This window comes from Nipponia nippon, unplaced genomic scaffold, assembly GCF_047370975.1.
Source record: "Nipponia nippon isolate SJK-2023a ecotype South Korea unplaced genomic scaffold, ASM4737097v1 scaffold_6, whole genome shotgun sequence".
Classification (NCBI taxonomy): domain Eukaryota; kingdom Metazoa; phylum Chordata; class Aves; order Pelecaniformes; family Threskiornithidae; genus Nipponia; species Nipponia nippon.
This window is the reverse complement of record NW_028262380.1, coordinates 43,013,604-43,041,188: the sequence shown is the minus strand read 5'-3', so window position 1 is coordinate 43,041,188 and position 27,585 is coordinate 43,013,604. Positions and strand designations below refer to the sequence as shown.

Below are 27,585 nucleotides of genomic sequence, written 5' to 3'. Positions count from 1 at the left end.
TGAACATCATTTATTGGCATAAGTAACTTAGTTGATTTAACAAATGGTGCAACGTTCTTGAACTGTTACTTTAATCTTAAGGCTGTTCAGGTGTGGAAAATCTAATCTTTGTAAGACTCTGAAAGCAATTCAAGTATCACAGGCATTTGAGGATCTGCAAATGCATTGATGATTAGATAAGGCTTTTATTCAAAAACTACACATAATATATTTTTTTCCTTCTATTAAAAAGTCCCTTTGATTTTTATTTCCTCTACAAAATAATGAAATAGCAACTAAAATGATCCTTTTCCCGTACAAAACTTCTACCATATACAATATAAACTATAATGCTTGTAAAACAGAAGTAGAAATTATATCTTTTTAATAGCATGTCTGAAGTCACCATTTTTTTCTTCACAAAATAAGAGTTAACCTAACTTTCCCAATAAAATCAATGTCACAAATTATGAATATGCATTAATTTTTCACTTCCTACCTGTCTTTGACAGTGGAAGTCTGTATTCTTGTTCGATATCTGCAAGCTTGGCAGTTGTGAGAAGAAAATGAGCAAAATTTTCCTCTACTTTGGTGTTGTACTCATTTACAGCATCTGCAAAGTCTTCTGGCAGATCTTCTAGAAAGACCTGAAATAGCATGCAGTTTATTGCTTAATTCAGGTAATTTCTCCAAAAGTGACAGTTCTACATTGGTACATACATAAAGTATTAGTACACACATAGCGTATCAGTAGAAAGAAGGAAAGAGTACAGCTCCAAACTTTACCCAACTTGTCAGACTGCCTGACCATCTAGAATTAATGGATCTTAAAGATGAACATGAATTTCATGCAGAAAAAGGCATGGAAGAGAAACAGTAAGTGTAAAATTCCTAGATCTTTACTCACGGAGTACTTGGCAAACAGCTCCATTAAAGATGTTTCAGCTAGCTAAAAAGGGACTTTTGAAGGGCTGCCTTTCCCAGATCTTGTTTTGCATATCTTGGTGTTCAACAGGTTCCCTACCAACATGACAGACTGATGCTTTGCTGCCATTAGCCACAGCAGTCCTGTAATCCCTCCGGCATGACTAGCCACTTTTCAGAAATAAATAACATTTTTCCTCTTGGAATGCTTGCTGGAAACTGGCCACATAAGCATCTTGATCTGGAAGAAGTTTCCTTTGTTGTTCCAGCCACAGCTGTGTCCTCCGAAATTTTAAGGCTTTGCGCAGAAGAGCCAACAGGAGCACGTTACAAATGTGTCACTTTCTGCCTCTACCCATGGTGGGTTAAACTCTGTGCATAACTAATGTTAATGCTCATCCTACTGATATCGTCCCATTTTTGGAAGGAGCCCTAAGCCTACAGTGTCATGTACCACAGAGCATGCTGGTGTCCTTCTGGCTCATTGGTATGTGTCACAGAAAGCTACAGCTCCTTAGACGGAGACAAAATTCTAGCAGAGTGAGGAGAAGAAAGTAAATCACCATTTGGGGAAGAGATACTTGAGTTGTATTGTATTGTATAAAGAAATGCTGTGTCGTTTATACTGTCATGATATTGAAAAACGTAAAAGTAACTATATAATCATCTGTCATCACTAAAACATACTTGAATGAGCTGGTACTTTTCATTTAACCTGACAGTCAACTGCTGCTTCTGTGGTTAAATCACGGCTTCTTTCTTTTAATCCAGTAAGTACTGTCTTCATTATTCTAGCTACTTGTATGGCGTGTAGGTGGCAAGGGGTTGGGGGTGGGTGGGGGAGGGCGTGCAGTTCAGGGCTGCTGTGAGAAGAGGCCAAGGGCTGCCCGTGACAGACAGAGCCAGCTCCAATGGCCCCACCACAGGACAGAGCTGAGCCCATCAGGCACAAGGCGCAGCACCTCTGTGAAAACTTACTTAAGAAAGGGCAAAAATGTCACACGGGCAGAGTGAGAAGCAGCAGTGCAAACACCAAGATCAGAGAAGAGAAGGGGAAGAGGTGCTCCAGGTGGTGAAGCAGAGATTCACCTGCAGCCTGTAGAAGAGACCACAGCGGAGCAGAGATTTCCCTGTAGCCCCCTCAGTGGACACAGCCATGCCGGAGCAGGTATCCACTCTGCAGCCTGTGAAGGAACCCACACCAGAGCAGCTGGATATTTCCTGAAAGAACTACAGCCCATGGAGCTGGTTTATCCTGAAGGACTGCAGCCCACAGAGAGGACTCACACTGGAGCAGGGGTGATGTGTGAGGAGGAAGGAGCGGGAGAGCGAGCTGTTAAAAATTGACCTCAACAACCCATTTCTCATCAGCCCTGCACCGCCTGGGGTGGGGGGGAGGTAAAGGAGTCAGGAGTGAAGGAGTAAAGTTGAGCCTGGGGAAGGCGGGGGGAATATCATGTTGAAATTTTGATTTTTTGTTTCTCACTACCAAAATCTATTTTAATTGGCAACAAATTAACTTAATTTTCCACAAGTTGAGGCTGTTTTGCCCATGATCATAACTGGTAAGCAATCTCCCTGTTTTTGTCTCGACCCACAAGCATTTCCACCCTATTTTCTCCCCCATCCTGTTGAGAAAAAGGAGTAAGAGAGCAGCTGGGTGGGCAGCTACCTGCTAGCCCACCAGACTACTGTATATTTATAATAACACTAGTCTAGCTGACAAAAGGAAACAAGTTCATTGAAGTGGTACACAACATAAGTTACAGTAGAGACCAATGCTTTCTCTACCTTTGACTGGCAAAATGTGCGTTTATATTTCATTGAGCAGGCTGGAAGATATTTTCTCCCAAACAGGTTTGCTAGAATGAGCACTAGTTTTTCCAGGACATCTTCTGAAAAAACAGTTGAGCCTATGTCAAAACAGAAAGTACTTGGGTTAAATATGAAAGTGTTAAAAAAAAAAAAAAAGGTTTTTTTTTCTTAAAATAAACAACTCCTATTCAAGAGTTTCCTTCCCAGCTGCCATTGTCATGACAGAGGTTATGAAAAACTATGTTGGATAAAGATCAACTATTTGCATACAAAAAACTCCGGTAGATAATTAAGCAATTAATACATAAAATACATAAATTAAGCAATTAATACATAAAATACATAAATTAAGCAATTAATACATAAAATACACACTATATTCTTATACGTTCACATACTGCAGCATATCTCAGTGCACAGAATGGATTTTACTCATGTAATTAGACATTAATAGCACTCCATTTTATTAATTTGTTGCTATTCAGAATGGTCATCCACCTTATTTGCTACATGGCATTCAAATCTTGCTCTGGAGTCAGAATTATTAATTTTTCTATGTATAGCATTCTTTTAGACCTCATCAGAATGTTTCACAAACAGTAAATTTAGGTTGATGATACTAGCATTGCCATATGTGTTCCTTGGCTTTCTCAGACAGAAATATAAGCATATGCAGAGTGTGCAAAGGCAGAGACCAAGGATATGAGGATGAAGGCTAGGCAAGCAAAAGGTGGCAACAGCAAGAAGGCACCCAGAAAATTTCAGAACCATTGGGGTTACAGAGCCTCCCACAGACTGCAATTAAGATGCATGGAGTATTATTTACCTTTAATTGGCTGGCACAATTTGTGGAATAAACCTTTCACAAGAAAGCTCACTAAAACAAAATTTGAAGGTTCGTGATAGTACAAGTGTGTCGCAAGTCCAGCAAATCCCATGGGGTTACCTTCTTGATCCAAGTAGCCCTATTTAATTTAAAAGCAAAAAAAAAAAAAAAAAAAACTTAGCTGTGAAAGATTAACTTGGATATGACAAAAAAAATATAAAATGGTGGCATTCAGAAGAATAGTCCTTCAATCTAATGCATAGGTACCTATTGAAACCATTCAGTTTCCACTGAAAATTTGTCCTTACTGAAAAACAAGTCACCAACTATTTGAGTATTTCCATGGGAGATCTTCATCTCCCTATGCAAAGCACAGATCCTGACTTCATAGTTTTAGCGCCGATTCAGATCATGTTGCAAATGAAAAGTGCATACAGTCACCATAGTCAGATTTGATGCATCTCCTGTCAGAGATCACTCTGCATAACACCCTGTAAGAAAGTAGGGAGTATCCAGAGAATCATCATGGTTGCCCTTTTTTTTAATACACTTCCCTGGGAAAATTATTGGAGACAGGATACAAGGTATGTGGGCTAGGTATTGTCCAGTTCTTATGCTAACTGTAACTTTTTGGAAATGTTACTAATCTCTCTTGTATGCTGACTGGATTCTTCACTTCAATGGGAGTATCAGACGCTGGTCTCGCATACAAGGGACACGCAGCAGAGGAGGCAGAAATGTGGGTTAGGGCTCTTACTGGGAGCAGGACTGGGAAACCTGGGCACAGATGATTTGTTAATGTAATCAACATTATTGGTGCCTCTTACTGCCTGTAGTCCTGGGCTGTAAGTCAAAATGGAGTAATGCATAAAAATTTTCCAAAATGGAATCCATCAAGTTGAAACTATTACTATGGAGAGATACACCACTAATTTTCACTCTTCTCTAAGGCCTACTTCTTAAATTTTTGTTAGAGGTACAATTTCTCCCAGCATTTTGGAAATCATGTCATCCTTAGCATGTTTTAAACCCCTATCATTTCACATGCATGCATCTTCATGTACAATATAAATGCACAACTCTTACTTTCCAAATCAATTTGTAATCATATAGACCATACCATAAGATTTTCCCTACTGAATTTATTCCATAACATAAGTAACTCAGAATTAACCTCAAACTTAAAGCACTCTAATTCTATTTGTTTCCTTAAATTTCTTTCTAACAGAAAGAAATAGCCTGTTGCTATGGAATATAAAATATGTGGTTCTTTAAATGAAAGCATACTAACACAACCAAATGAGAATCTGTAGATTTAAGAAGAACTACCCTTTATGAGAGCGAGTTAAAACCTACCTCTTTGATAAGAAATTGCAAGGAAAACATAAAATAGATTTTTAATAGTTCAGCATATCTTTCTTTTCTGAATGACATCAGTGAGTGCTTCAACACTGACAATGCCTGGTCAAACAAACAGGAAAAAAAAAAAAAGAAAGAAATTAGAAATCCAAGGAAATGTTGATATTGTAACAAGCAAAGAAATTCAATATTCAGCTTTTATGCTTTGTTTCATCAATTGGTTTTCAGGGTAAAAATGTTGGGGGGGGGATTATGTTGTATTTTTATTTAAATTGCATGCCCAGCTCCTGGAAATGCTTGTGAAAAAGTCCAGCCTCTCTCTGTCACATGTGTGTGCATTTTCTAAATTTATGCTGGCGTTTGTAAAGTTAATTACATGAAATTCATATAGAGACCTAAAAGACAAGGATTTAAATATCATTAAACTAAAACCAGGAATTTTTGAAAATAGTCCTTACACTTTAATCCATTTTAATATTTTAATATTTAACACAGAAGTTTGCCAATTTACTTTGTTACCTTAAGACTTATGTCTGAATTCATTCAGTGAGTCCTTGAAAATAAATGTCTATATGCTGAAGTGGATGTAAAAACCAGATCATCTGGAGGTAAGAGTTCCTTAATGATTACAAGAGGAGATCTCTGACCAATTTGTAATCATGGTTGTTTACTTAAATCACTGCACTAAATAGCAAGAATAAGAATTCTTTGATTCCAGAGAGTTAGTATGCATATTTAAACAAGCGAGTCATACACAGAATTTTTTTCATTGTTTTAACTGAGATAGCATTTCATAGCTATCTTCCCTATGGAAATGTATGCTCACACCTTTCACTCAAATAAAGCCGAAATTTTAAATACTGGAAGACTTTCTGATTCTTCAAGTTAAGGCAAATATTGCCTAGAACAAGAGTCAGTAAAAATACCTTCCTGATAGTAGCATTCTTTCTGATGGTAATATTTATTGCAAAGAATAAATGCATGAAAATGGACAGGACAATACTGGTGAGATGATGGCACAAGTACTAGAAGCAGTATAGAAGAGTATGCAATTTCATTTGGAGGCAGATTGCTTACTTCTGAAGTGCATAACTTTCTGCTCATGTTAAGGAGACATTATAATTTAATCAAATTGCTATTAAGAAAAAAATATTAAACCTTTGCTCTGGCATCTGCTTTGTCATCAGCCTTCGCAACCAACAGCATGAGTCTCAATATTAAGGAAACAGTCAGAGGAAACTGTCCTTTCAACTGAGGTACGTTGGATTTGATAAGTCTTTCAACTTTCGGCAGTGGGATATCATAGAAGAACACATTTCCAATCATATCTTGTCCCCGTCTTCCAGCACGTCCTGACATCTAAGAATAAAATATATTATTAAAGTAATATAATTATTGATTTTTAAATAAAATACACCTAAGTTGTATATACTGGTACCATCTATACAGTCTTAATAAAGCATTTATGCAGAATTGTTAAAATAATGTGTGCAAAATATGTTGTACCTCAAATATAGCTGCTTTACAAATGTGGTGGGTTTATTTACTTTTTTAAATATGAACGTCCAAATTTGATAGAAGACCTAAACACTGTCCAGAATACTTATGTTCTCTCACACGTCTTTTTAACATTTATATTTCTTCAAGGTAAGTTTTAACTTAATTTATACCTATACATCAGCTTTGTTTTCAAGTTACATTTAACTCTGAGTTATTTCTGGGTAGATTTGGGGCAGAGGTAGTGTCAGTATGAATAAAGAGCAGATAATATGAAGGAGGAGTAGAGAGAAGCTGTCTAAGGGTGTATTCCCTTGCCTGGATCCCCTGTTCTTGGTCAGGCCCGTTGTGGGGACTTGCCCCTTGTACCAGATGATGTGACAAAGCTGGAGTCATATCATTTATGTGTAGCAAAAGGGAGATGCACGTATGTCCAGCTACTGCACAGATCCACTCACACTCTGACAGCTATGGGCCAGGTGATGCCATCAGCTGTATCAGGCCTATATAGCCTCCTGAACCAGAGGCAAACTGGCAGTACTTAATGAACACACAGGTTTGAAAAGCAGCACAAGAGCAGGATACAGGGGCTAATCAAGAGGTTAGAGTCTCAGCCCACCCAGTAAGCTGTGCCATGACTGGAGATATTCTGCTTTATTGCATTTGCAACCTCATCTACACACTGCTGTGTTGCATTGTGTGGAGTGCCACTTCCAAGATGGAAGGAACTCAGATGCCCTTATTAATCCAGCCAGCAATCTTTCTTTTCCTCATTACATCCCCACAGTATGTTCTTATAGCATATTTTTCCCACATTCGTAAAACTCTGGCTAGAAAAAAAGAGTTTTTGTCTTTCTGGCTCCCATAACTGAAAGTCGAAACTATGCCTTTAATTCACTGAGCAATTGTAGTACTTTCATTGCTGAAATAGGTCTTTTGACTACATACATTATTTGTGGGCTGGTAGTTCTGAAACATTAGTAAAATCACCTTAGCTGAAACTATTATTGTCACCAAAATGAACAGCTAAAACTGAGAACATACCCAGAAGTATATGCAAAAGAAAAGACATTTTTCTGAATTTTTGTGTGATGACAGCTACATGTGTACTGTTCTTGTAATAAAAAGTAGGTGTTCTATTTCCATACCTGTCTGTAATTTAGGGCATCTAAGAAGACAGAATCTTCAGCAAAGACAACAGATTTACATGGCATGTTGATTCCTAGAGCAAGTGTTGAAGTAGCTGTCACTACCTATAAAATTTCAAACATGAATATATCTATTAGAAATGGCAATATACAATTTAAAAAAAACACCTGTAATATCCAACTTAAATCAACAGGAATTTTACTATCATGTTTCATATAGCTAAACTTTAACCTGATTAATTTAACAGAGCTATGAACATACATGAGTTACACTCTTTAGTGTAGTTCATATATCTATTACATATCCATATTAAACTTATGCATCCTGGAAGTTTATACCACATCTTTTATGGAACACAAATTGAAAAAATGTTGAAGTTGAACACAAATTGAAGTATTCCCATGAAGACAGTACAAAATATCATTTAACTAAAACACATTCAGTTGGCTGCTGCAGTAAGAGACAATAAAAAAATGTTTCTATAAATACTTTAACAACAAAAGGAGGGCTAAGAAGAATCTCCATCCTTTATTGGATGCAGGGGGAAACATAGCACACAGGATAAGAAAAAGGCCGAGATACTTAGTGCCTTCTTTGGCTCAGTCTTTAATAGTCAGACCAGTTGTCCTCAGGGTACCCAGTCCCCTGAGCTGGAAGACAGGGACGGGGAGCAGAATGAAGCCCCCGTAATCCAAGGGGAAATGGTTAGCGACCTGCTGCACCACGCAGACACACACAAGTCTATGGGGCTGGATGGGATCCACCCAAGGGTACTGAGGGAGCTGGTGGAAGCGCTCATCAAGCCACTTTCCATCATCTATCAGCAGTCCTGGCTAACCGGGGAGGTCCCAGTTGACTGGAGGTTAGCAAATGTGATGCCCACCTACAAGAAGGGCCGGAAGGAGGATCCAGGGAACTACAGGCCTGTCAGTCTGACCTTGGTGGCGGGGGCAGGTTATGGAGCAGATCATCTTGAGTGCCATCACGTGGCACATAGAGGACAACCAGGGGATCAGGCCCAGTCAGCATGGGTTTACGAAAGGCAAGTCTGGCTTGACCAACCTGATCTCCTCCTGTGACCCACTTGGTGGATGAGGGAAGGGCTGTGCATGTGGTCTACTTGGACTTTAGTGAACCCTTTGACACCATTTCCCACAGCATTCTCCTGAAAAACTGGCTGCTCATGGCTTGGACGAGTGTACTCTTTGCTGGGTAAAAAACTGGCTGGATGGCCAGGCCCAAAGAGTGGTGGTGAATGGAGGTAAATCCAGTTGGCGGCCGGTCACACGTGGTGTTCCCCAGGGCTCAGTACTGGGGCCAGTCCTGTTTAATATCTTGATCAATGATGTGGATGAGGGGATTGAGTGCACCCTCAATAAGTTTGCAGACGACACCAAGTTGGGTGGGAGTGTTGATCTGCTGGAGGGTAGGAAGGCCCTACAGAGGGATCTGGACAGGCTGGATTGATGGGCTGCAGCCACCTGTATGAGGTTCAACAAGGCTCAGTGCCGGGTCCCGCACTTTGGTCACAACAACTCCATGCAACGCTACAGGCTGGGGGAGGAGTGGCTGGAGAGCTGCCCGGTGGAAAAGGGCCTGGGGGTGCTGGTCGACAGCTGGCTGAATATGAGCCAGCAGTGTGCCCAGGTGGCCACGAAGGCCAATAGCATCCTGGCTTGTATCAGGAATAGTGTGGCCAGCAGGACTAGGGAAGTGATCGTCCCCTGTACTCAGCACTGGTGAGGCCACACCTCGAGTACTGTGTTCCCTTTTGGGCCCCTCACTCCAAGGAGGACATTGAGGTGCTGGAGTGTGTCCAAAGAAGGGCCAGGAAGGCAGTGAAGGGTCTAGAGCACAAGTCTTGTGAGGAGTGGCTGAGGGTACTGGGGTTGTTCAGCCTGGAGAAGAGGAGGCTGAGGGGAGACCTTATCACTCTCTACAACTACCTGAAAGGAGGTTGTAGTGAGGTGGGGGTCGGTCTCTTCTCCCAGGTAACAAGAGACAGGAGAAGAGGAAACAGCCTCAAGTTGTGCCAGGGCAGGTTTAGGTTGGGTATCAGGAAAAATTTCTTCACTGAAAGGGTAGTCAGTACAATGAGTGGTTGAGTCTCCATCCCTGGAGGTATTTAAAAGACGGGTAGACATGGTGTTTAGGGACATGGTTTAGTGGTGGATTTGGCAGTGTTAGGTTAGCGGTTGGACTTAATGGTTTTAAGGGTCTTCTCCAACCTAAATGATTCTATGATATGCTAATCTGAAGGATAGAAACTCTTAGTTAGAAATAACGTTCTACATCTATCAATTCAGTTTATTTTTCTGGAAACCTTCACATCAACATTTTTTAAATGAGCATGACAAAGTCAATGCAATATATTGTACCACTGGTGAAAAGCACACTATATTTTTTAATTATATATATGGAGAAACTAAAATTAAAAAAAAAACAACTGATCCCAATTTACCAACCTTGATATATCCCAGTCTGAAAAGCATCTCCACTACTTGTCTCTCCTTGGTGGACATAGATCCATGATGGTACCCAATGCCCCTCAGTGCCATCATTTGCTGCAGATAACCTTTTCTCTCAAACCGAAGTCGATGAAAAATCTTCCACAAAGTCTACAAATAAAAAAAAAAAAGTTATGTATTAACCACAACCAGATGTTGTTAATGAAAAAAAAAAAAAAAAAAGTCTTACCTCAAAGTTTGAAGCACTACAGAGAAACACAGCTGTTTATAATCTTCAGTGAGCCTGAAGCCCAAAGTATATAATTGGATGTGTACCACCTAATGTACGTCATGTTTTATGACGACAAATCCCGGTTCTTCAGTACACTTCTGTATCCTATCAGGTTTTTTCACCTTTGCAACAAATGCCATTACAACAGTCCCAATTGTCATAGCATGCAGCTCGATGCAACCAGGCATCGCAAGCTTGCATGTTCATTACTTTCCTACTTGAAGCATGGCCTCATGACCATGTACTGTGTGCTACTATCACACAACTAATTCCTAAGTAGCTACATGAAGCTGATACTCTTTTGCTTTTGTTTGTCATCCCTGCTCAGTGCCACCATCTCATCTCACTATACATTTAGAAGCTTCACTTTCCTGAACTCTGAAATAGCACTGAATTAAGGTTTTTCAGTGTTTTCTGAACTTCAGTCTACAGCTAAGTGCCACCTGTTCCAAAGTCCAAGCTACTTCTTCACTGTCTTCACCTATGTGCAACTGTGGGAAGCAGTGTTCCTTCCATTCTGGCTGACAGCAGCCCAAAAATGCCATTGGGATCCCAAGCTGCCAGGATAAGGAATCATGAGAATTTTCAAGTTTGGTCCCAATACACAGAACTTTCCTCTCTTTCAAGACATATCACAATAAGCAGAAAGCATTATCGAGACACTTCATCAAAATTTTGAGAACCTTTTCTCTGAATTAAGAGCTATATATCACAATTACTTTTTTAAATTAAAGAAACCCAGCCATGAAGAAACAACTACATGAACCACAGTCATGTTTCAGGAAGTTTAGACCAGAGGGGATCTCCTGGATCAAGGCCCAGTCCCCCACTACTGCTGGAAACCACATCATATAAATCTCTTTCATAAATTATTCCTTAATTATTTGTATACAAAGATACACATTAGTATTTCTGATGGACATCTGCAGATTTTCAGTGCTTTTCTCACCTTTTTTTTCGTCAGAGGGTATAAAGACATTGAAAAGCATGGAAAATTTTGCTTTGTGGGGACTAGAACTTTTAGAGCCTAAAATAATTTTAGTATTTTTACAAGATATGAAGAGCTTAAAAATGTTTTGATAAGCACACAAAGGTGCCATATGCTGATGACTCAGTCAGAAAAATAGGAGTCTGAGATCTGAATCAACATGTAACAGAACAGCATTGCTGATAGTTCATGGAAATGAATTCATTGTAGTATGCATCCCAGGACTCCTACCACAAGGACACGTCAACAACTTTTTATTTGGCAGAATGAAAGTTTTCCATACATCTTAAAAATAAAGTTACCCAAGACTGATACTTGGAATCAAATTTAAATTGAAATATTGATAATATTTCATGATGTCAATGCATACTGTTATGAAGTACAACTGCATCACACATTATATGCGTTTTATGTATTTATGCACAAATTCATGCATTTTAGACATACAAAACCACAACCATGTTATAAGTATCAGTGAATTACTTACGTCTTCATCCACTGCTTTAGAATCGGCGTAAGTACACACAGAAGGGATAGCAGTTAGCCTTTTAAGTCTTTTTTCTAATTGTTGTTTTGTAGTCAAAAGACATACCATGTCTCCCTTTTTACTGGAGCTCAACTTTTTGGTATCCCTGTATACAATATGCAATTAAAAATAGTATTTCTGTAATTAACATACATTTCTCAATTTTAAAATATTCTTTGGGTACTGAAAGATGCAGATTCATTCCCTTTTAAACTGTAGGCTCAAACATGTAGGCAGATCTGTTACTGTAAATTTACTGATAATGCTAACAGCTTCCTTTTATCATGGCTTGTATGCAAAACAGCAAGTAATTCTGGGTGAAGTAGAGAGGAGGAATTATGGTGATATACAAAAATGAAGGAAGATGAAGACAGCAACTGTAAGTACCTCATTTAGCAAATTAGTAAGCTAACAAGATTTGCATGGTAGAAGAATTAAACATGAAAGAGAAATGTGATGGATTTACTGTCAATAATTACATGGACTGTAGGAATTTAGAGCAGGATTTGAAGAAAAGAGGAGAGGGAAAACTATTTAGAGACAGATTTTTAAGCTCCTTCAATGTCTAATGATGTCAATGTGTCTAAATTCCTACTGGATTTTCAAGTTCTCACTTACTACTATTAAAGTCAGCTAAGTTGATTCTTTCATGATATTATGTCCAAAGAATGCACTGTAAATTGTCATGATTAGGAGGGCAAAACCATGATGCTTTATGTTCCTGACAATCCTGATAACTATAACCATATTGCATTGCCAAATGCCTTATAAAAATCCATACTCTGTGATCACAAAATCAAGAAAATTCAAGGTTAAGGGGGAAACAAATATAGTACAATCCAAGCAAAAGGCTGACAAATATTCAAAGAACATCTTACCAGTCAGGTGAATCCGTACTTCAGAGATCCACCACTGTAACCAGCCATGGTGAGGCTAAACTATGAAAATATTCTTCCACAGTGGCTGACCCAGCACCAGGGTCAGAAGTTCCACTGGTTTTAAGAGAAAAGTTACTGTCTGGAGAAAGAGTCGTTCTGATATCTTGATATCTCAGTAGTGAATTATTCCAAACTGACCAATCTCATATACTCAGGTGTCTCTCTTTGATTCTTATGTTGCAGTGCCAGCACCTTACACAATGTCAGCAACACTGGTATCTTCCCGCTTCCTGACTATGCGCTGTGTACTGCTGATTGATACCTGCCATACAGCTGCTCCTATTGTGCGGGTTGCTAGAGCACAAAGAGGAGCAGGGACTACTATACTGCAAGCTGGATTAATGTGCTGCTGTGAGGTACATTCCCCAGAAATAAGTTATCACAAAATTATGCTCTGTCATAATATGTAAGCTTTTTAATAATACATAGTTATAATACTTACTGAGGGTTGAATTTTCTTAGCATTTTTTTCACTTTTCTTAGTTCATCTCTTAAACGTTCTTTTTGCCTCTCAGTATTAGGGTCTTGTTCACTTTTTTGTTTTTTCAGCAAATTGAAGAATACGTTCTTGGCTGCACGTTCCACTGAATTCACGTTAAATCTTAAAGTAAATAATATATAATATACATCAGTTAGGTGAACTCTAATAGAGTTTTTATTTATATGTAATGCTGTTACAATAATATTCGGTGAGCCTTATCATCTGACAATAGTTAGAATCTAATCATTAGAAGCACATCCCTATTCCTTCTCCAAATCATAGTCCGCGTTCAGTTTCAAACTGCTGTTATTCCAAAACTGAGTGGTAAAAATGTAAAATGGTTGTGCCAATAAATCTATAGAAAGTATGCTCAACCCTACCTTTCCCTAAGCTGGACACCTGGACATAAAGATAAAACAAAGTGTAGCTTTGTCATTTTAAGTAATTTTAATTCTTCTCAACTACCTGGTTGAGAATCAGTGCCCGTCTTTCTTGGTCTTCTACATAGCTGTTCTTCCTCATAGCTTTTTCAGTATTGGACTGTTTGGAGTTTAACTGGGGTGAAGATTTCTCCAGCTGCACTCTCAAAAAGTATTTTTATTCTTGTTGCAGCAGGCAGATCCTGTTAACTAACACCATACAAGGTGTTGGCAACACATGGGGTGAGGTTGCATCCTAGTCCATTAGAATATTCACAAGTCGTTCAAATCTGACAGTCCTCAAGAACAGGAGCAAAAATTGAAGGACTTTATCCTTTCATCCAGAAAGACCAAATACAGATTTTAAGGCTAGGAGGTAACCTCTCCTTGACTTAAGCTTTTCACATCTTCACGGATGACAGAGCTCAATAACAGTCATTTGCCATTTACTCTTTTTTTTTTTTTTTTCCCTTTGAAGCTCAGACTGAATGATCTAACTTCTCTCTGTCACTGAGTTTATTCAGCCATAAGGAGTACTAAAGTGGTGCCAGCCTGTTCTTTTCCTTGGTGGCTCTAAGAAAAGAAAAGCAAACTCTAAGTACTGTTTTTTTCCCTACCACCAATGGCTGCGATTGCAATTTGGCTTCTACAGCTCTGATACCTGCTCTCTCAGGAGTGTCCATTAATTCCATGCTAACATAACACCATGCAGGATAACTGCTTTGCAACCTCATTCACCAATAATGGCTTAGGGAGAAAAAGCTTACCAGCACCAATGAAGCATAAATATCAAGTCAATATTATATATCAATCAACAGTATTATATATAAGTCAATATTATATATCAATATAATATTGACTCCAAGTCACCATCTGCTACTTGTGAGGGCTACTCATCCTCTTCATCTTCATCACAATTTCTCAGGACTGGGACATTTAACTACAGGATTTTTTTTTTTTTTTTAATTCTGTCTGATTCTTGTCCCTTGTCTGACTACGAAGACACTGGGGAGGTCTACCAAGTGCTGTTATACTACACCTGTGCCTTAAAAGACCTGAACATGGAGATGTTCACTGGTCTGGGATGTGTTCTTGTCTCACCATGATCATTTATCAGTTGTCTAGGATATTCACACTCTACTCCCAGTCCCTTATCAAAGCCATAAGTCACCAAGAATTTCTAAGCACCCATCATTCCAAGGTAGGTGAGAGGAAGGCACTTATCCATCTCCCCTAAGGAAAAGCACCTTGGAACTTCCTACTGAGTGCCCAAAAATGATGTTGCAGTTCACACAGCAGCCCTGAAATTATTTCCTTATTTGAAGGAATTACAAATATCTGAGTCCTTTTGAAAACTATCGGTTTCAGCTTGAAATCTGCCATAACATTAACTAATAACTAGATGGTCACTGAGAAATAGAAAAATAAATAATTTACCAGCAACTAGAGTAATTTGAGATGTGCCATCAATATGTATATTCACTTTTTGCCTCTTCTTTTGTAGAGTTCTTTCAGAAATGCCTTTTTATCAGCATCAAGCATGTGAGAACTAAAATGGCAGTGAGCATTCTACCCCTAACTATCAAAGTGTCCAATGTAAGGAAGGGCAAGGCTTCATACCGCGATGAGAAAACTTTCTGTTTTATATGATTGTTCCTATGCATTATTACAGTGAGAATATGCACTAGACTAGATAAGCAGCTTCTTTTTATTATTAAATCCAGCCTAGAGGTACATACCTTCTTTACTAATATTAGCAATATCACTGACAATAACGGTATTGTCAGTAGGCTCAAAGCTGTGCATGTTTGATGTTATGTAATTACACCTCACATAGATGCAAAACAGGTTGATTGACACATGTCACTGGATGTAAGATGGGATTGTTAGAGGCTATGCAGTGGAACCATCACCATGTGACAAATGCACACATTAACAGAACCTCATTCCATCCTTTTTCCTAGGAAATCTGCCCCTACGTACACTATTTGCGCCTCCAAATAAACAGCATACACCTTCCACAAGTTTCACTGACTACGCTGGGGCAAAGCAACTGAGAATCTGACTCTCATTTTAATGTGACTCAGTTTCTTGTAATTTTCTCAGATATAATGCATGGATTCTACCCTTTCCATACAGAAATTAAATGCTTTATTTCAGCTAAACCTTTAGTGCCATAAAGATACAGGGGTTGATAGAGCTTGTAGGCCTTTACTTTTTATGTTTTAAAGCAAAGGTAACAAATACCATATAAATGGCATGTGCCAAGCCGTATCAACGTTTATCTCTAAAACTCATTTTTCTGAATATAGGTGATGATACACATATAATACATGGCATGTAAATACTTACATAAAAAATATGGCAGGCAACTTATCCATCTCATGTAATTTATCAACAAAGCTTGCAAAATGCTTCCACTTTTCCTGTTCTGAGCAATCCACAGGTTTTGGCTTAAGGTGGTCCAGTAGCTCATTCACCTGACCAAAGTAGTATTATTGTGGAGATTTTAATGGCAGAAACTTCTGGCCAGAGGCTAACAAACATGAAGACTCCATTTTCCTGTGCCAACGTCTATCAGCTCAAATTTTTTAAATCATTCAGAACTGCAATAGCCACATATGGTTTACAGACTAAGAGGTCTGCAAATTTTCAACTGACTTTGGTAACAGCTCAAAATGCAAATTATTGTAGCATTCATGGCTACCATTACTGTGCAAATAATAAAGTATTACTAACATACTGATTATGATATATTTTCACATTTAAGTGTCATATTTCAAGGAATCTGTTTTTTCCCCAGATATTCTTTCTTTTTTCCTTGTTGTCGATTCACCACCTCCTCATATTACTTTTTACGATATGGGAATAGGTGGCCTCTAATTGATTTTCTGCTCATTGCTTTAATTCCTGTCTTTTACATGGAAACATACATGCTGTCTGTGGTTACACAGAAGGTTTCAAATAAGCAGCAAAAAAGAGGTGTACTAAAAAAGCAGAGCAGTGGTACAATATTCTCACTAATTGTAGGAGGTACCTAAAGGGATCAGGAATTGAAATCTCACAGCAGCATCAGAAGTCTGATTCCCAGAGAAACTTGTGAAAACATCACGTTCAAAACGCTTATGGAAATGCCACAAATATTAGTGCTTATCTTTCAAGCACAGCAGCAGTTAAACCTAATAAATAATAGTTATGGAAAGAGAAACTCCAAGAATTATATTATTACATATAATTATCATTATTTTAAAGCTGCACACAATCTTAAGAAAGCGCCCTGTAAAAACTGTTACCTTCTGTCTTTGGCCAAGCACAATCCATCTGCTTAGTTCTTTCTTCAGTTCCTGTTCGTATTTCCTCACATCTCCCTTTTTTATTACTACTTTGTTCTTGAAAGAGACAAACTCCTCAGGATCTAGCTCCTGGAAAACAACATTAAAAAAGCACTGCAATGTTTTATGTTATCTATTCACTTTTATATATTTTGCTCGCAGCTGTGTATACACACCTGTGCCCTTCGCCACTTTTGCCAGACTTTTACCATTGTGTCATAAAGCTGGATGCTCTCTCGTGGAGACAGAGAAAGATCTGAAGGAATACCATAGTTCTCAATCTGCAAGGAGTTTAAACAAAAGAAAAATAAAGGAATCATTTTGATGGAATCCATATTGCCTAAATGTAACAGTTGCTAGACAATGTTGACACCAGTATTATGCTTACATGATCGACGGTTAATGCAGCACATGGATGACAATGTTCAATGATAAAATCACCACCCTTTAGAGAACATACATACTTTTCCAAATCATTGTATCTTTCTTCATACAAGACTGTGAAGAGACAAAAATGCTATGGTGACATACATGGTTGTTTTAAAAAGCAAGTACTTAATCCTGCAAGACTTGTTTTTATTTAAAAGAAAAACCAAAACAAAATATGATTCTTTTTGTTCTGCAAATGATTAAAGTTTTGCAGAAATAACACCGAAATTTATTTCTTAGTTACAAAATATTCTGATACGCACCTAGTCTAACACGATATGATTTCTTTTGTTCTTGTACTTTAGATTTCACTTTACATTTTCCAGTAAAGTTATTTCCAGAGTTTCTAGAGATTCTTTCTATTCTATTCTCAGCATGTTGCCAATACCTTTTCACAGACTGTAACCACCTACAGTGCAAGAATAAAAAAAAAAAAAAAAAAATAGAGTTGTAAACAATATTTTAAGAAAATTGGTAGAGCTGTAACAGATTAATTACTACAATCTGCTCAATTTCTGCTTTGGAACTTAATCTGGCTACTGTCATAAAAAACAACAAAAAAGTTTCTACAAATACATTAGCAACAAAAGGAGGGCTAAGAAGAATCTCCATCCTTTATTGGATGCAGGGGGAAACATAGCACACAGGATAAGAAAAAGGCCGAGATACTTAGTGCCTTCTTTGGCTCAGTCTTTAATAGTCAGACCAGTTGTCCTCAGGGTACCCAGTCCCCTGAGCTGGAAGACAGGGACGGGGAGCAGAATGAAGCCCCCGTAATCCAAGGGGAAATGGTTAGCGACCTGCTGCACCACGCAGACACACACAAGTCTATGGGGCTGGATGGGATCCACCCAAGGGTACTGAGGGAGCTGGTGGAAGCGCTCATCAAGCCACTTTCCATCATCTATCAGCAGTCCTGGCTAACCGGGGAGGTCCCAGTTGACTGGAGGTTAGCAAATGTGATGCCCACCTACAAGAAGGGCCGGAAGGAGGATCCAGGGAACTACAGGCCTGTCAGTCTGACCTTGGTGGCGGGGGCAGGTTATGGAGCAGATCATCTTGAGTGCCATCACGTGGCACATAGAGGACAACCAGGGGATCAGGCCCAGTCAGCATGGGTTTACGAAAGGCAAGTCTGGCTTGACCAACCTGATCTCCTCCTGTGACCCACTTGGTGGATGAGGGAAGGGCTGTGCATGTGGTCTACTTGGACTTTAGTGAACCCTTTGACACCATTTCCCACAGCATTCTCCTGAAAAACTGGCTGCTCATGGCTTGGACGAGTGTACTCTTTGCTGGGTAAAAAACTGGCTGGATGGCCAGGCCCAAAGAGTGGTGGTGAATGGAGGTAAATCCAGTTGGCGGCCGGTCACACGTGGTGTTCCCCAGGGCTCAGTACTGGGGCCAGTCCTGTTTAATATCTTGATCAATGATGTGGATGAGGGGATTGAGTGCACCCTCAATAAGTTTGCAGACGACACCAAGTTGGGTGGGAGTGTTGATCTGCTGGAGGGTAGGAAGGCCCTACAGAGGGATCTGGACAGGCTGGATTGATGGGCTGGAGCCACCTGTATGAGGTTCAACAAGGCTCAGTGCCGGGTCCCGCACTTTGGTCACAACAACTCCATGCAACGCTACAGGCTGGGGGAGGAGTGGCTGGAGAGCTGCCCGGTGGAAAAGGGCCTGGGGGTGCTGGTCGACAGCTGGCTGAATATGAGCCAGCAGTGTGCCCAGGTGGCCACGAAGGCCAATAGCATCCTGGCTTGTATCAGGAATAGTGTGGCCAGCAGGACTAGGGAAGTGATCGTCCCCTGTACTCAGCACTGGTGAGGCCACACCTCGAGTACTGTGTTCCCTTTTGGGCCCCTCACTCCAAGGAGGACATTGAGGTGCTGGAGTGTGTCCAAAGAAGGGCCAGGAAGGCAGTGAAGGGTCTAGAGCACAAGTCTTGTGAGGAGTGGCTGAGGGTACTGGGGTTGTTCAGCCTGGAGAAGAGGAGGCTGAGGGGAGACCTTATCACTCTCTACAACTACCTGAAAGGAGGTTGTAGTGAGGTGGGGGTCGGTCTCTTCTCCCAGGTAACAAGAGACAGGAGAAGAGGAAACAGCCTCAAGTTGTGCCAGGGCAGGTTTAGGTTGGGTATCAGGAAAAATTTCTTCACTGAAAGGGTAGTCAGGCACTGGACCAGGCTGCCCAGGGAAGTGGTTGAGTCCCCATCCCTGGAGGTATTTCAAAGATGGGTAGATGTGGTGCCTAGGGACATGCTTTAGTGGTGGACTTGGTTGTGTTAGGTTAACAGTTGGACTCAATGATCTTAAGGGTCTTTTCCAACCCAAACGATTCTACAATTCTATGATTTCTCCTAGATCATTTCCAGTCCTCCTCTCACCATCTTCATTGTAATTTTCTCCAGCTTATCCCAGGGTGCAAATAAAAAATGTGAAATAGCACCATTATATATATAAATATAGTGCAGGTGTCTTCTCTGATTGATGATGGGCAAGTGTGCTTATCAGGCTTTGGCAATTCAAAGAGATGTAAAAGCCTCCTAAATTCCTCTTCAGAGCTCAATTATAGAGTCTGAAGGAATAGTAGTGCCTGTTCTCATTAGAGTTAAGAGTTACAGTATTGTTTTGTTTCAATTGGGGGAGTAAGGGCAGCATAATACAAATAACAATGTAATTCCAAATCAGTTGCTTCCCAGTAGTAATTGATGTCTCTATCTAAAACATCTCATATCCAATTTAAATATGCTCTTGTGAGCAAGAAAATTCCACACATACTCAGTTAGGTGTTCTGGGTTACTGACAGTAGCAGAGAGTGCCAAAAATGGACACCGAATTGTTACCAGAAGATGCTCCCAAACCTCTGCTCCAATTTCACCGCCAAGGCAATGGACCTATGTTTTTGGGAAAAAGGATTAAAAGAAAAGAAGTGTTTCTTATCAAAGTGTATCCATAACAGGAGTTTTGCGTTTTGCAAAGATCAAAAGTTTGGCAAGATCAGTACTGAATAATTCTTATGTTGTAGCAAATGACCATGAAATTCAAATCAAATGTCCAGTAAATCCCTCTCCAGATTTCACTGGATTGCAAATTAGTCTAAATTTCAATACTACATTCACTAGGGTTTGTACCCTTGATACTCACAGGCATCATTAGCAATTAATTCTACATAAAAGAAAGAATACAGAAGGAATTTTCAATTCAGCAAGATTAATCATTGATTTTTTTTTTTTCCCTGGAAAGACTGACAAATACTGTATGATATGAAATGTGTATGATCCCAGTCTGGAATGCTCTATTTGTGCCACTGAGACTACAGTGGTGGCTTTTAGTTTTTCAGTTGACTTGTTTGAGAGAAACAAAGGAAGTTCCTGGTAGCTTTGACTTAACTCTATGTCCTCTTGAGGACTAACAGAGTTTTAAGTTCATTCACTGGAGTACATAAACACTATCAGTGAACAGGAAAAAGCAAGCAAGTCTGAAATAACATCTCTGAAAAGTTTTTTTTTTTACCAGCAATAAGGTATGTAATGAAAAATTGAGTCACCGGCATTTTTCCTCAAGATTTTTTGTGTATTTGTTAGATTGGTTACTATTAAAGGATGCCTACCTCGTCAAATATAACATATTGAATCCGTTTGGTCCATTCCTGGCAACGAGGAGACAGCATCAAGATTTCTAAACATTGAGGCACGGTCACTAGTATCTAAGAAGAAAGGTTTGTAAAGCACCATTTTCAAGTAAGCTGACTAACCAACTATAAGTAGATTCTGTGTTTAAAAAGCATTTAATATATATATATGTATTTGATTTCAAGGTAAGCAAGAATGAATGAATGATTTATCATTGCTGTCTTCAAGAAGGGCAAGAAAGAGGACCCAGGAAACTACAGGCTGCTCAGCCTCACCTCGATCCCTGGGAAGGTGATGGAGCAATTAATCCTGGAAGTCATTTCCAAGCACATGGAGAATAAGAAAATCATCAGGAGTATTCAGCATGAATTCACTGAGGGAAAATCATGCTTGACCAGTCTTGACCAACTTTTATAATGAAATGACTGGCTTGGTAGACGAGGGGAAAGCAGGGGATATTGTCTTCAGTAAGGCTTTCAACAACATCTCCCATAAGATCCTCACAGACAAGCTGTTGAAGTATGGGCCAGATGAGCAGACAGTGAGGTGGACTGAGAACTGGTTGGAAGGCTGGGCCCAGAGGTTGGTGATTAGTGGTACAAAGTCTAGTTGGACGCCAGTAACTAGCAGTGTACCTCAGGGTTTGATAGTGTGTCTGATCCTGTTTAACATCGTCATTAATGATCTAGATGATGGGGAAAAGTGTACCCTCAGTAGGTTCGCTGATGACACCAAACTGGCAGGAGTGGTTGATATGCCAGAGGGTCATGCTGCCATCCAGAGGGACCTAGACAGGCTGGAGAAATGGGCTGACAGGAACCTCATGAAGTTCAGCAGGGAGATGTGCAAAGTCCTGCACCTGGGGAGGAACAACCCCATGCACCAGTGTATGCTGGGGGCCAGCCAGCTGGGAAGCAGCTCTGCACTAAAGGACCTGAGGGTCCCGGAAGCAGCTCTGCAGAAAAGGACCTGAGGGTCCTGGTGGACACCAAGTTGAACAGGAGGCAGCAATGTGCCCTTGTGGCAAAGAAGGCTAAGGGTATCCTGGACTGCATTAGGAGGAGTGTTGCCAGCAAATTAAGGCAGGAGATCCTTCCCCTCTACTCAGCACTGATGAAGCCACACCTGGAGTCCTGTGTCCAGTTCTGGGCTCCCCACTATAAGAGAGACCAACCTAGTGGCCTTCTATGATGGAGTGACTACATCAGTGGACAAGGGAAGCGCTACTGATGTATTCTATCTGGACTTCTGTAAGGCATCTGCTATATGCTGGCAACCAAAGGATTTTAATATTTTTTTCTTTTAACCAGAGCAAGTAATCAACTGCATGCCCCCTAAGGATGAACAGGTAAGTTTGTATGCCATAGACTGAATGTTTCTGGTAAGCAGTACAGATATGCCTAAATTTTTCCTGAACGTTGTATTTAGTAATGGTACAATTGTTATAATTAGAATTAACATTTTCAGAAGCCAGATGGAATACAAGAGTCATTATTATTGTGTGTTAAAACACCTGTAAAAATATACCTGAGAATTCATGACATCATTGCGATAATCTCGTGTGAAGACTCCACACACTACCAATCCATCTGGAAGTTTCTTGGTGAATCGACTGTATATAGTTCCCACCACTTGGTTTACAAGGGCCTTAAATAAAGCAGGTCATTAACAAAACTAGATAGTGTATGTCTAAAGGCATATGATATTCTGAGACATATAAAAGCATTCAATTTTGGCACCAATATTAATGTACTAGACTACAATGTACTATGTAATGTACTATTAGGTCTAGACCATCAACAATATTAACTTTAGAAAGATCTGGTACTTGATTTTTCAATTATACTCAAATGTTTTCAAAGAAATTTAGTGTTGTGTAAAGTGAGTTATACGTTATTAATTCTGTATTTTAATTATTTTCAAAGCAGTTAAAAATAGATCACATTCTACTGCATCTACAGCACTTTAATGATCTCAAAGACCTAGGGCTGCAGGTATAAAATACATTTTTGCACCCAGACTGATATTCAAATGAAAAGATGCTTTTCATGCCCAACCTGAGTATAACCACGAAAAAAATTATTTTACTTACAGAAAACAGTCCATAGAGATTGTTATTGAATAATAGTACATGTAATTTAATATCCAAAAATTATATTATTGAACATTAAAATAAGTTTTGGAAGAAATCAAAACATTGTGCCTCAGCACTTAAGTCAGTTTTTAACTATTAGGATAGAACTCTCATTAAGAATATCCCACTGCCTAGAGTTTCATAAATTTTCTCTTGAAGCATCTAATGGTGAACTCAATCAGAAAAACACGATTTGCTTGGTCATTGTTCTGTTCTAATATTACTTTCACCATGTTGGTAGGCTTTTGGTACTCTCCCCATTTACTTAACATGCTACTTACAGCACTTTCATATATATTAGCTTAACATAGCTATACAGTTATTAATAGACTCTACATGAGCTTAAATATTTTGAAGATTTTTTTAAACATGCTGTTTCTAATAAATGTAAATGTAAAACAGAATGTAAAGATTCCATTTCTAATAATAAAAAAAATATATCAAGTAAATTTGTGTAACAAGTTACCCAAGCGGTTTCAGAATCATACCACAGTCATACATACAGAATATGGAGCAGGATGCAGCCTTACCTTTGTAGGAGCAACATACACAACTACTCCATCATTGCTCGTTTTCAGAACTTTTTCCATGCAATAGTATGATGCATACGTTTTTCCTGATGAAGTGGGAGCAACAATCACCGCAGACTCATTATTATCTACAGCATCAAGAAGCTCTCGCTAAGAGAAAAGCAGTTACTCTGTCAAAATGTCTTGCTATTAAGTTATTATTGAGTAAACGAGCTCTGTCTATGAAAACATCTCTTATTTTTGTATGTAGACTTTATATACCAATTTTAGACTACAGAAAGTTAGAGTTAACCTAGTTGTTTTATGACTGTATTCTTTTATCTTAAACTGTTAGTGGGAAAAAATGGAACTAAAAATTATAACGTGTCTATTTCAATTATTTGGTTTGAGATACTGATACGAGAACATTCTGAGTCCAAACCTGGACATTTTCAAATTAAAAAATAAAACCAGTTAACCCAGCACTGTATAATTTAGTTCAAAAAACTTCATTGTTTTATACAAAGCAGTATTTTTTTATTGCATTATAATAGTTACATCAATACTGTCCAAATGTCTCTTCTGCTCCCAGCATACAGTGTTTATTAACCTGTTTTCTTCCCTGTTATTGTTTCCCTCTATGCTCTCTCACCTTATATAGGTTTGTGAAAAGATGGGGGAAGCAGTACAGAAGAGGAAACAGAAATAGCACTAACACTATCTTTCTCTGTCAGCACATATACCAAGTTCGAAGCTGCTGTTCAAGCAAACAACTGTTTTGCAGATACGGACATGCAAAGAAGAAAATTCAGCTGGCCTACCCAGTCCAATAATAAAAAATAAAATAAAAAAAAAAAATCTAAGTTAGACTTACTCTGCTTTAGACAGAAAAGTTATCTCTCAACTCATACTATGGGTAATTCTTTAGGGCCAAATGAGCAGAGGATGAACATTCAAAGACTATCCAAATGGGGCGTTACTACCATCGGATATGGTAATAAGCAGTGAAATCCCATGGATTTGGCATGCTTTATGTTGAATTCCTTGGGCCAAGCTCTCCGTAGAAAAGCTCTCAGTGTAGAAAGAACATGGAATACAGTCCAAAATTATCTACTGAATTTGTTAAACTTGTTAAATTACATTTGTTAAACAACACTATTTTTGACAATTAGTATAATAATGTGTATTTTTAAATGGAAAAAAGAATAAAAGAAAAAATCAAAGATAATCCATTAACTTTATGCAAAAAGTTTGAGTCTCATTACCTGCCATGTGTCTGGTATGAAATGTTGCACTCGGGGATCTGGATCATTTCTCTCTTCTCTGAGCAAGTAATAATCCATGTATTGTAGCTGAAAGCGAGCTGGACCCACTTCAATGGTATAGTTGCTTATACTCTGATCATTACTTTCTTCTGTCTATAAGGTCAAATGAAATTCAAGTTGGTTTGAAAGCTTGCAAGAGATTTAGAAAATGGCACATCTCTTGCTCTGTGGAACTCTGCAAGCTTTGAAAAACATATGAAAGTGCAGGTGATTTTTAAATAATTTCTTGCAGAAATCTACACCATATAGCCTTATGTAAGGGTTATGATTGTACCTCTTCAAAGGAGACAATGTTCTAAAAATAATGTATCTTCCATAGCCGGGGGTGGTTTTGGTGTTGGTTTTGTTGTCAGAAGAGCTAAGAAAACTGGCTAGCAGGCAAAGCTCAGCCTCTTCAAGCTATTGCCTACCAAAGCTATATTTATGTCTCTTTTCTTCAGCCTGACCTGACCCCTTGTGCAATGAATCACAGTTGGAAAAGGAAATTCAATATAAAGACTGAGTCTGATCCCAAATTTTTTAAAGCATTGTATTTTTAAACAATGTCTGTATACCCTAAGACATACCAAATTTAATGTTCATGGACACGTCCGATTACAACATCTGATCCTGAAAGCTGTATAGAAAAGCATTACATCTTACAACATACACCAGAAGACCAGAAAATCACATAATAATTTAGGTTGTCAGGGATGTCTGGATGTCAATTAATCCAACTCACTGCTAGAAGCAGGTGCAATTAGATCAGGTTACTCAGGGCTGTGTTCAGCCGAGTTTTTACTATCTCCAAGGATAGAGATGTCACAACTTCAATTTCTTGAAAGAAATATTTTCAGTTATTCCTGAAAATTTCAGTTATTCCTACAATTCCCCCAACTTTGCAAAAATAATAATGAGAAAAAAGCAGCTGCAACAACAACAAAAAAAAAGTAGGTCCAAAATGCACTGACTGATCTAGAGCCCTTCTGAGCAAGACATTAAACTTGCCAACATATCCCTTCTATCACCACAAACCTTTACAACAGACTTTTTGAGATCCTCAGATCCTACAGTTCTACTTCCTGAAATGTAATATACTTTATTTGGTGCACCAAACACCCTTACAAGAACTATGTATCCAAGAGCAAACAATCGTCGTACACCAGTTGAATTCACATAGAAAAAGAGACAAATAATTCCCATTCTTCAAGGGAAGAAAATTTCTTACAGAACAATCACTTCCTCCCTCACCTCTTAGTCTTGATCCTCAAGGAAGGATGATAAACACTTTCCAGAAATAAGCTTCCAAAAATTCCTAACTCTACTGTGCCTGAAAAATGAGACTCTGAAGTGATTGATACTGGTTTTACAGTTCACTATAATCTTCCTTCCTTTTGCTGTTGACTCCAAATTCTGCAGGCTGTGAGTTATATCCTCCCTCTTCTGCCTCAGAGATCCACTTTAGCATCCCCTCTCCCTAATAACATCCCATCTACACACAAGGGTAACTGCTCCTAATATTAAATCAGCCAGTGGGCAGGTTGCTAACATGCAGAAAAGCCTAAGGTCAACCCTTAGAGAAATTACTTCAGAGTCAAATTCAGTGTAGCTATTGGTGGTCTCAGCTGTGCTAGCAAGGACAAACAATTTAGTACCTGAAACGGTTTCCTTCAGAGGTGATCAGTAATACCATAACAGCAAACAGAAATGACAGGACTGTCATCCACCTCTGCAGTCTCAAAGATTTTGTTTTCTAAAGTAGCACATTTGGGCCTGTTAGAGAGCAGGTGCTCACCACTTAGCTTTTAACAGTTATTTTTAACATGCAGAGTTCAGCTGATGTGATGAATTGAGTAGCAGGTACCTCTCAGAGATGTCTAAGGCCTCAGGCAGACATAACTAGAGCAAATTAATCTTGATGCATGTTTCAAAGGGTATCTTCACAGCCATATAAAGTTCTGTTTACTAAGGGGAAGTGGCCTTTTGTACCAGCTAGCCCTCACGTCAAGCAAAGAAATGTATCCGTGGAACTAAAGAAGATTAATATCTGAAGCAAGAATAGACAGTTCCAAATCTTATGGCACAATACAAAATAAAATAAGCTCAATATAGATCTTCTACACACTATTCAATGCTTAAGAAAACACTGTTGATATTCAGCTACAGATCCACAGTAGAATCATTACGGTCTATAAAGTTACCTGGCCAGATAGAGAACGTGCCAAATTCTCAAATCCAAGTAGTCTTAGATATCTGGTCAGCTTTTGCAGATGTGGTTTCTCCAAGAGATCTTGATATTTTTCAAGGAGGATATGAATTCTCCTCATGACTTGAACAGCTTTGCTTAAATCTTTAGATTTGTTACCTTTAAAAAAAAAAAAGCCTACAGTTATTTGAGAGCTGATTGTATCATTGGGAATCTTCTGATATTAAGTATTTTTAGAACAGACCTTATATATCCAACAACATTTATGACAATTTAAAAATGAACTTTATTTAAAGACAACTAGACGAAGACAACCCACACTCCTGTGACCTCTACAAGGAGCGCCACTGAAGACCAAGCACCCAAATAATTCTGCTTCTACATGCTCAGCAAA

At 38.9% G+C, this 27,585-nt stretch overlaps 1 protein-coding gene across 10 annotated transcripts in view; it reads right to left on the bottom strand.

The window, feature by feature from the left end:
• DDX60 (DExD/H-box helicase 60) overlaps positions 1–27,585 on the bottom strand; it is a 51,949-nt gene that overhangs the window by 7,288 nt on the left and 17,076 nt on the right. For 6 of the 10 annotated variants that reach the window (XR_015700217.1, XM_087738168.1, XM_087738170.1 and 3 more), the window contains 20 exons: positions 27,187–27,350; positions 24,947–25,099; positions 23,703–23,852; positions 22,566–22,685; positions 21,017–21,112; positions 20,185–20,300; positions 17,665–17,810; positions 17,361–17,470; positions 17,149–17,253; positions 16,934–17,062; positions 15,993–16,120; positions 13,183–13,341; positions 11,764–11,908; positions 10,015–10,167; positions 7,549–7,653; positions 6,062–6,262; positions 4,901–5,005; positions 3,545–3,683; positions 2,695–2,816; positions 479–626 (listed from right to left, as the gene is read on the bottom strand). Coding sequence is in view for 8 of the 10 variants with exons in the window: in XM_087738168.1 (XP_087594294.1) it covers positions 479–626; positions 2,695–2,816; positions 3,545–3,683; positions 4,901–5,005; positions 6,062–6,262; positions 7,549–7,653; positions 10,015–10,167; positions 11,764–11,908; positions 13,183–13,341; positions 15,993–16,120; positions 16,934–17,062; positions 17,149–17,253; positions 17,361–17,470; positions 17,665–17,810; positions 20,185–20,300; positions 21,017–21,112; positions 22,566–22,685; positions 23,703–23,852; positions 24,947–25,099; positions 27,187–27,350 (2,694 nt within the window). In the remaining 2 variants the exon portion in view is untranslated. The other 4 variants (XM_087738175.1, XR_015700218.1, XM_087738173.1 and 1 more) reach the window with 4 other exon arrangements.